General features: G+C 43.0%; 1 protein-coding gene across 1 annotated transcript; it reads right to left on the reverse strand.

Annotated features, from left to right (window-relative positions):
* Positions 1–635: 635 nt before the first annotated feature.
* Positions 636–7,790, reverse strand: LOC115191865 (syntaxin-3). Its single transcript, XM_029749845.1, has 10 exons — positions 7,452–7,790; positions 6,714–6,788; positions 6,515–6,614; positions 6,274–6,348; positions 5,970–6,040; positions 5,694–5,802; positions 4,129–4,202; positions 2,778–2,912; positions 2,548–2,658; positions 636–1,970 (listed from the first exon to the last, which is right to left on the reverse strand). The coding sequence occupies exons 1-10, from the start codon at positions 7,479–7,481 to the stop codon at positions 1,893–1,895; spliced, it is 858 nt and encodes a 285-aa protein (XP_029605705.1). The 5' UTR covers positions 7,482–7,790; the 3' UTR covers positions 636–1,892.
* Positions 7,791–10,029: the final 2,239 nt, after the last annotated feature.

The raw sequence follows: 10,029 nt of genomic DNA on the forward strand, positions 1-10,029 counted from the left end.
GAAGCGGCTGTCTATTGGTCCCACAGTTGGGTGGATGGCAACAATTGGAGGATTTGGCCTGCCAATTAAACAATATACAGACGGCGAGAGATGTCAAAGGCAATTCGTTTTGTTTTATTCCTATTTTTCAAAACAGTTTCAAGTAGTTGAATAATGAAAACTTACAAATAAAAACACTTGGCAAATGGCGATCCTTTATTTTTTTATTATTTGTCAAGAGAGGGGAAAAGCTACAAAAAACGGAAACCTGACCTTACATTTTGTTCAGATAAACATTTTCCATATAAATGCCTACAAAATCACTACACATGTATCTGACTGAAGACACAAACACACACAGACATATTGGCTATTCACTTGATACTGCTTGCTTGCATCACAACAAAAATACTACCCTATCTATTATTAGAGGGGGAATGAGAGCAATGGCTTATATAAATAAACCCTGGACTGCTGATGCTATGTATTGGTCATTGAGATGCTTTGAAGCCACCAGTCGGCCATATTGACACTCCCTAGAAGGAGTAGTCCTCCATATTATTTCAAAGACAAAATTACATGTATTTAAGTATTTTTTTTGTAGTGGGGACAGTAACATTAGTACTCTCCTCATTTAAAAAAATGTTTAGGCCACATAATATAATTTAAAAGTATGCATTAAAGCGTCTGTAATAGAATAAACGTGTCAAAACTAATGTAGACATTAACAAATGCATTTCTATAGCTTCCAAAATATTTTAACCATTGAGGGGGATTACCAAGATGGCTGCAGGGTGGCTTCAATACAGGGTTTATACACATTTGTAGAGAGAGTGCATGTGACAGTTTTATGACACAGGCATGCTCCCTGGTGGTACATGCATCAACACACATGTAGGATAAAAATGACATGAGTGCAATATTAAGCAATAACTTCAACACACAATAATAACATAAAAAGGAGCCATTTTGGGGTCATGTTGATTACTAGCTGACAATAGGGCAGTGAATCATCGTTTTATCATATTTTGTTTACCAATATCTTTAGGTTACTTGACATGATTACAGTGTTATCGTTGACCTGTCTTGGCTTAGATTATTAAGGAGCCACACTACCAAAGCTAATTGACACAAATCCTTGAAGTGGGAAAAGGAGCTGTGGGGAGAAGCATGCCTGAAAAGAGGAACGAGAGAGAGAGGAGAAAAGAGAGAGAGAGAGTGTGTGTGAGAGAGAGAAAGACAGAGAAAAAGATGAAAGGAAAGAGGGAGAGGGAAGACGAAAGACAATGTAGGGTGGAAGGCCTTAAGCCGGACTGAAGTGTATCTCCTCTGAGTAGCGCTGTATGCGTCTCTTGACAGACAGTGACCACTGTTGATCCATCCACCCAGGTTAGACTGGGGGTAATCTGGGACACTCTTCTTCAACTTCCCCTGAGGCCAGAGTCATAAGTAATTATCACGTTAAGAGGCCAATAATAAAGCCTAAGTCTACATCCCAAATGGCACCCTATTCCCTATATACTACAAGGGGAATAGGGTGCCATGTGGGACACAGACTAAGAATAACCTGGATCTAATGTTATCTAATCTGGTCCCGTATTCATAAAGCATCTCAGAGTAGGAGTGCTGATCTAGGATCCTGCCCCGCCTGTCCATGTAATCTTATTCATTGTGCTCTAAAAGGTTCAACTGATCCCAGATCTGCACTCATACTCTGAAAGGCTTTATAAATCCAGGCCCTGATCAAACTTGGAAATCCACACATTTGGCTTGACAGGGACAGGAATGGCGTTTGCAAGAGTACAAAGAGATCTGTGACCAGGGTAACATCCTTCCGGATCAATACAGGATTTAAACGTTTAAGTTTTGAACACCTCTCAGTTTCACAACAAGTTTTCCCCGGACGGTATTTCCTATTTGATAAAGCTGTAGAGGAAGGACCCTCCGATGACGCAGAGAATGACACAGCAACACATGATCATCATCTGCTTCTAAAGGCCGGAAGATGGAAAGAAAGAGGCAAAGAAAGACAGAGGATGCGAGAGAGCAAGAGGACGCAGAGGAGTAAGAGGAGGAATAAATATAAAGAAACAATGAAGGGAAGGGAGAGAAGAAAGAGAACAAGAAAAAACTCAGAAAAACAAAAGGGAAGATTGACCTGACCATAGAGAGAAATCATAACCCACGATAAATATTTAGACTCAATTCTGCCATTGCACGTTCGGAAGTTTTTAAGAGATTCTTTGCATGAGTGAGAATGCTGAACCCCCTGTAGCAAGACAGTAGATTTAGTGTATGTCCCAAATGGCACCCTTTTCCCTGTATAGTGCAGTACTTTCAAAAGCAACGCACTATGAAGGTAACAGGGTGCCATTTGGGACGAAGCCAATGTATCCCTTCTCCTGTATGGACCAAGGTGATAGATAATAGGTCTAGGGTCCGGACTGAAGTGGACCTATAAACAGGACGTTGCAGCCGTATAAATAGAATCACCTATTATGGCATCATCGACCTGAATGGGGACGGCCATTCTACTCATTCTAATTCTATGGTTTCAGCCCCACTCACCCTACGGGCCTCCTGCTGAAATTTGGCTGCTTTCTTGGTGTCGGCAACAGCCCGCTCTACGAAGCCCACCGATTGGTCCATGTTGCTCTCAATCTTGTCAATCATACCGCCCTTTGAAGGGAGTGGGCGGAGTGTTGGGAGAGTCACACACAAACAGCGGTCAAAAGCAGTGCACTACGTAGGGAATAGGGTGCCATTTGGGATGCACCCTAAAAGGTGTGAAGGGTTACCTGGTTCTCCACCAGCATAGCAATGTCCACGAACATGTCATGAAGCTCTTTGATGCTGCTCTCCAGCCTCACAATATCTTTATGCCGCGCCTCGATCTCATTCAACGCCTGCTTCGATATACCCGACTCCATGATCTACAAAACACATAGGAGAGGATATACACAATGGTTTAACACCCACACTAGGAGAGAATATACACAACGGTTTAACACCCACACTAGGAGAGGATATACACAACGGTTTAACACCCCCCCCTCGAAAGGATATACACAACGGTTTAACACCCACACTAGGAGAGGATATACACAACGGTTTAACACCCACACTAGGAGAGGATATACACAACGGTTTAACACCCACACTAGGAGAGGATATACACAACGGTTTAACACCCACACTAGGAGAGGATATACACAACGGTTTAACACCCACACTAGGAGAGGATATACACAACGGTTTAACACCCACACTAGGAGATGATATACACAACGGTTTAACACCCACACTAGGAGAGGATATACACAACGGTTTAACACCCACAATAGGAGAGGATATACACAACGGTTTAACACCCACACTAGGAGAGGATATACACAACGGTTTAACACCCACACTAGGAGAGAATATACACAACGGTTTAACACCCACACTAGGAGAGGATATACACAACGGTTTAACACCCACACTAGGAGAGGATATACACAACGGTTTAACACCCACACTAGGAGAGGATATACACAACGGTTTAACACCCACACTAGGAGAGGATATACACAACGGTTTAACACCCACACTAGGAGAGGATATACAGAATGGTTTAACACCCACACATAGGAGAGGATATACACAACGGTTTAACACCCACACTAGGAGAGGATATACACAACGGTTTAACACCCACACTAGGAGAGGATATACACAACGGTTTAACACCCACACTAGGAGAGGATATACACAACGGTTTAACACCCACACTAGGAGAGGATATACACAACGGTTTAACACCCACACTAGGAGAGGATATACAGAATGGTTTAACACCCACACATAGGAGAGGATATACACAACGGTTTAACACCCACACTAGGAGAGGATATACACAACGGTTTAACAACCACACTAGGAGAGGATATACACAACGGTTTAACTTAACACCCACACTAGGAAAGGAAATATACGACAATTGTTTAACACACACACACTCACAAGCATTCTTGCTTGTACACACACACTCACAAGCATTCTCGCTTGTACACATACACACTCACAAGCATTCTCGCTTGTACACACACAAACATACACACAAACATTCTCGCTTGTACACATACGCACGCACACACACAGAATTACCCCTGCGGTGAAGACGGCTGCGTTCCCTCCTTCCAACATCTCCTCCAGCTCCTCGTCGGTCGTTGTTTTTCCCGCTGTGGAGTGGAGAGTTCACAGAAAGGGGTTAATAACATGTATGAAAGGCTTAATAACAAGTTAATAACATAACAGGCCCGTAATGTTGACCTGTTCACCGGACGTGCTACCTGTCCCAGACCTGCTGTCCCAGACCTGCTGGAACCCTGACCTGTTCACCGGACGTGCTACCTGTCCCAGACCTGCTGTTTTCAACTCTTTAGAGACAGCAGGAGCGGTAGAGATATTCTCAAAGATCGGCTATGAAAAAGCCAACTGACACTTACTCTTGAGTTGCTGACTTGTTGCACCCTCGACAACTACTATGATTATTATTATTTGACCATGCTGGTCATTTATGAACATTTGAACATCTTGGCCATGTTCTGTTATAATCTCCACCCCGGCACAGCCAGAAGAGGACTGGCCACCCCTCATAGCCTGGTTCCTCTCTAGGTTTCTTCCTAGGTTTTGGCCTTTCTAGGGAGTTTTTCCTAGCCACCGTGCTTCTACACCTGCATTGCTTGTGTAACCGATGTGAAATGGCTAGTTAGTTAGCGGTGGTGCGCGCTAATAGCGTTTGAATCGGTGACGTCACTCGTTCTGAGACTTGAAGTAGGGTTTCCCCTTGCGTTGCAAGGGCCGTGGCTCTTGTGGCGCGATGGGTAACGATGCTTCGGTGGGTGTCAGTTGTTGATGTGTGCAAGGGTCCCTGGTTCGAGCCCGGGTTGGGGCGAAGAGAGGGACGGAACCTACACTGTTACATTGATGCTGTTGACCCGGATCATTGGTTAGTACTCTGCGGAAAAGGAGGAGGTCAAAGGGGGGGTGAGTGTAACCGATGTGAAATGGCTAGTTAGTTAGCGGTGGTGCGCGCTAATAGCGTTTCAATCGGTGACATCACTCGCTCTGAGACTTGAAGTAGGGTTTCCCCTTGAGCCCGGGTTGGGGCGAAGAGAGGGACGGAACCTACACTGTTACACTTGCTGTTAGGGGTTTTAGGCTGGGTTTCTGTACAGCACTTTGAGATATCAGCTGATGTAAGAAGGGCTATATAAATACATTTGATTTGATTTAATGCTGGCATAGACTATACTAATACATAGACTATACTAATACATATACTATACTAATACATAGACTACTAATACACGCCATCAACAGCAGATCTGGGTTTCAAATACTTTATCTGTGTCTGTTTGAGCTTGCCTGGCTTAATAAAACAGAAAAGAAAAGTAACAAAACTGCAACCCTGCCCAACTCCAGGCAGATTCAAGCAAACACTCAAAGTATTTGAACTGGTAAAGAGCATTGTATTGGTTTGAGTCTGTCTGTGGTAGGTTGAAACATACACTATGACTTAATGTAACTTGGGCCTGCATTTTTTCCTGACAATTGACTTTTCCAGGAACAAAAAACCCTGGCCCTAGTTATACCAGGTATCTTGTCTCTACTACTGGTTATGACATGGTTATCACATGGTTATGAAGGTTCATAGACGTCAGACTCACTGATCTCCAGCTGCCGGGCGATGCGGCCTTTGCTCTTGTCTCTAAAATCCGTCTGAGCCTCGTTGTACTTGGTCATCACCTCCACAAACTTCTTGGCCAGGATGGCATGCTGGGAAAAGGTGGAGGTGGGTACAGAGGTTGTTATGGTGACCAGTGGGGATGGAACCCAAGTCTCCAACCCCGGTCTCCAACAGGAAAAACGACGGGGACATGATTGACGTGCAAACCGATAGAGTTAAGGGTATGGTTGAGGTTATTTTTTTTTTTAAGGGTTACCTGGGACTTCCGAATCCTCGTGTCTGCTGACGACCGTTCCTCTGTGTTTGTCTCAAGTTGCTTCTCGATACCTGCCAGGGATGGAAAGATGCAACCGTTACCGTGACTACGGCCATCGACAACAACACAAAATGACTATGACATTGGAGTCCATGGCATTCAAAAACACTTTATCTTGACAGGAAAACTAAGTTTATACAAGTTGATGACTGCTGTGCTGGTCGTCAGAAAAACGGTTGGATGTCAGAAAGACTGTGGGTAAGATATGGTGCATCTAATATTTAAAGGGTCAAGAAGGACTGACTCTTTAGTTTGTTGCGAGCGGTGCCGGCTGCTTTCTTGATGTCGTTGGTGACTGCCTCCAAATCATCCTGCGTCTCTGGTGAGCACAGAGAAAGGGAGAAAAAAGAGCGATTGTAACATAGAAGTATCAATAAGCCACAAAGATGAACAATATGGAATGGAAAGAAAGTGGGTGAGATAACGAAGAGAGAGAGAGAGAGAGAGGGGGCAGAGACAGAGTGGGATTGAATGATGATGTTTACTCTGCTCTGACGTAGGGGCGGAGAGGATGGTAGAGTACAGCTTCTTTGCTTGCGCCACACTCTCATCTATCTTATCGATGCTGCCCCGAATCTCCTCAATCTGAGACCGAGACAGGCAATGATGACATACTGGTGAACACACGCGCACGCAAATACACACACACACAAACACAAACATCAGGAGTATGGTCAGAAATACCTGGGCGAAGAAGTCATCCATAAATGCTTGGTTCTCCACTGGAATCTCCACATCGTCCCCAGCCACATCACTTTTCTGTTGACACACACGCACACAGACAGACAGAGTTGTTGTGGTGGTGTGTTTGTGGTGAGATAATTACACTCACCGGCTTTTTAGCGGTTCTTACATCAGTGAAACAATGTGTTTTGAAGCCACTATAAAGTACATTTTTTAACCAGACACAATAAGGATTGCAGCGCACACAAGCTACAATGAATAGCCTACATCGATGACATTGAGATCTTGGATGAGGTGCAGGAAATTAGGAGAAAACAGTCCTTTCATCTTTCCTTAATCAACCCTTCTTCTGTTCCCCTCTCTATACCCACCCCCCTCCATTTGTAACGCACCACCAATAAACAAGTGTACAGCCTGAATATCATCACACCCCAATTAGGTCTACCTACTTCCTAGAATAAATGAATGCTCTAATGTTTATTAGCCCAATGTTCAACTAGGCTATTTCTATTTCCGCTTTTCTAGGCCTGAAAATGAGATCAAACAGTTGTTCTAATGTTATGGCCAAACCGCTCATCCGGACCAACCGCATCTAGTGCGCAAAGACAAACGAGTAAATCTGATACGTCCCCCATCCCTATTATATAATTGTATTATGATTAGCAACGGTTATATATTAAGCTAATAGCAAGCAAGGCTATGAAAACATGAACAAGTGTATAAAAAGACGTAGCTTACCGCCTTCAACTGTTCCAATCGGTCCTTCATCTTCAAAACTGTGTTGTCACTGTCACAATCTCTAAACTATCAAAAAAGCGATATTCTAATCTACAACCACTAATTAAAAGGTTACCAAATTAGACCATTACAAGTTAATAGCCTACTGATTCATCCAGTGATTTGGCCGAAAATAAGTTTCGAAGTTAGTTGTACAAATATTTAGTAGGCTAAATGACCATTAGAATATGGTCATCAAATAAAAAAAGAACAATCTTTTTTTTACAAAATGTCTGTTCAATATGGCTGTGGCAGCGTCTCCAACCTGTAGTTTTACTAAGCCTATCCTCTCAAGGAGGATTAGAGCAACAGTTGTGTAGAGGGCGATTAATCTCTCTCTCTCTCTCTCTCTCTCTCTGATCAATAGCATGTGTAAAAAAGCATGCAAAGTAAATATCACGCATGATCTCTGTTTTGGGCAGACTACTCAAACAGGGCACCGAATGGAAAGGTAATAGGTTAAATTCTAAATCTGTAAAGTCAACCCAGTGGGTTGTCCATCTCTAAATGAGAAGAGGCTGCATTTGTATTGTTATTTCTTGACCCCCATCTGCTTTCTAAATATAGCTAAATAAGGCCAGGTCAACAAAATAAAGTAATGCAATGATTATTGATTCATTAAGATATTTTGTATTCCTTTTTTTATATTTTCGAATAAAAAAATGCATCATGTTTCATAGTACAAACACGTGAAGCAGCATTTTTATCGACACCATTCCTCCTGAAAATACATTATATAGGTCCTATCTAGACCTATAAATACAATAGGTCTAGATAGGATTCTCAAATGCAATGTGTCTAGAAGTTTCTAACACTATCAGTTGCTTCGTTAAATCTTACTTTGGGCTCACTTGACTGCTCCTCTGTCATCTACTCTAAATGACAAACCTCACTCCCTTTTTCCACCATCCCCTCTTCTTCTTCTCCTTCATTCGTTTCCTCTCTTTCATCAGGTCTGAAGGCACACAGGAAGTCATTGGTTTGGTTGCACTGCTTATCATTCCATTCCCCTTTCTCTGAGATGGAGAGATAAAATGAAAAAAGTTTGTTTTATCCATTATTAAATCCCTTTTAGAGACTATAGAGCCATATAAGTAGCTACGTAGCCTTGTCCAAGCCAGAACGGCATGAGCCTATCTACTGCAGCGTGAGGCTTTTGATGAAGCGTTCAATACAAGTACATCCACTGGACACTAGTCTATCGCAGGACCTTAGCCCCAATCCTTTTCTTTAATGCTGAGTGATAAGCAGAGAGGAATCTGGCCCCTTTTGGTATGACTCGACCTGGGATCAAACCCCCCAACCTTCCAAGCTCAGGACAGTCACTCTAACCACATGGCCACTGAGCTATATAATACAAAACTTGTGAGATCGGTCATACTTCAAATCAAAAGTGTGTGTGTGTGTGTGTGTGTGTGTGTGTGTGTGTGTGTGTGTGTGTGTGTGCAGAAGGAGTTGGGGGGCATGAACACTGTTGTCCACCTGGTTTTGAATGGTGACCAGTTGCTCCTGAGTGGCGCAGCGGTCTAAGGCACTGCATCTCAGTGCTAGAGGCGTCACTACAGACCCTGGTTCTATCCCGGGCTGTATCACAACGTGATCGGGAGTGCCATAGGGCGGCACACAATTGGCCCAGCTTCGTCCAGGTTAAGGGAGGGTTTGGCCGGGGTAGACCGTCATTGTAAAATAAGAATTTGTTCTTAACTGACATGCCTAGTTAAATAAAGGTTTAAAAATAATAATACTTAAAAAAATGGGACAGTTTCCTGGATACAGATTAAGCCTAATCCTGGACTATAAAGCAGACTCAATATAGAATCTCCATCAATAATTATTTTTAGTCCAGGTCTAGACTCAATCTGTGTCCAGGAACCTGCCCCTATTCAGTCTAAAATCGTCACCTGAATGGGGTCAAATACTGCAAAACCGCCGAGCCAGATGCGAGGTGGAATTTCTGCTGAACGTCTGAGCAAAAACATCCACGTCCTCGTTCTCCAGGCCGGAGCGGATTGATATCAGATGAGATTTGTCCTTTTGAGAACGGCAGAATGTCTGTGTGTGTGAGAGAAAACGAATGAATTGATGAATGCATGAGAAAGCGAAAGAGAGAGAGAGTTGTCATCGTAATAGATTTAAAATTAGGGTTAGACACTAATGCACAACACTGAAAACTTAAATGACGACAATAGTGTAGATATCCTGAACTAGAGTACAGCCTGCTGCTTTGAGAGTTAGTTAATGGTGGTCATTTGGGTAATTCTGCATATCATGCAGAGATACAGAGGTACAATACAGTATGTCTACCTTTAACGAAAAGAGACCTTGGTCTCAATGGGACTCTTGCCTAAATAAGGTTAAATAACTAAGAGAACATGGGTCTGTAAGCTAAAACCTTAGAGAAGTCTGAATTTACCTCAGCAGATGTAAAGTCCAATTCTTCCTTGAAGAAGTTTATACCAGGTAGAATGGCTAGAACATGGGAGAAAGACCTTGACCTTCCCAGAGACCCACTTAGGTTCTAAACGAACAAGGGGAGAAC

Source organism: Salmo trutta, chromosome 4, assembly GCF_901001165.1.
Source record: "Salmo trutta chromosome 4, fSalTru1.1, whole genome shotgun sequence".
NCBI lineage: Eukaryota > Metazoa > Chordata > Actinopteri > Salmoniformes > Salmonidae > Salmo > Salmo trutta.

Bases quoted from the DNA above. Each gene is read 5' to 3' on its own strand.
- LOC115191865 (XM_029749845.1), bottom strand. From the start codon at position 7,481: ATGAAGGACCGATTGGAACAGTTGAAGGCG. The intron at 6,789-7,451 runs GTAAGCTACGTC...GTGTGTCAACAG, and splicing joins GATTGGAACAGTTGAAGGCG to AAAAGTGATGTGGCTGGGGA. The intron at 6,041-6,273 runs GTCAGTCCTTCT...CATCCCTGGCAG, and splicing joins CGCTCGCAACAAACTAAAGA to GTATCGAGAAGCAACTTGAG.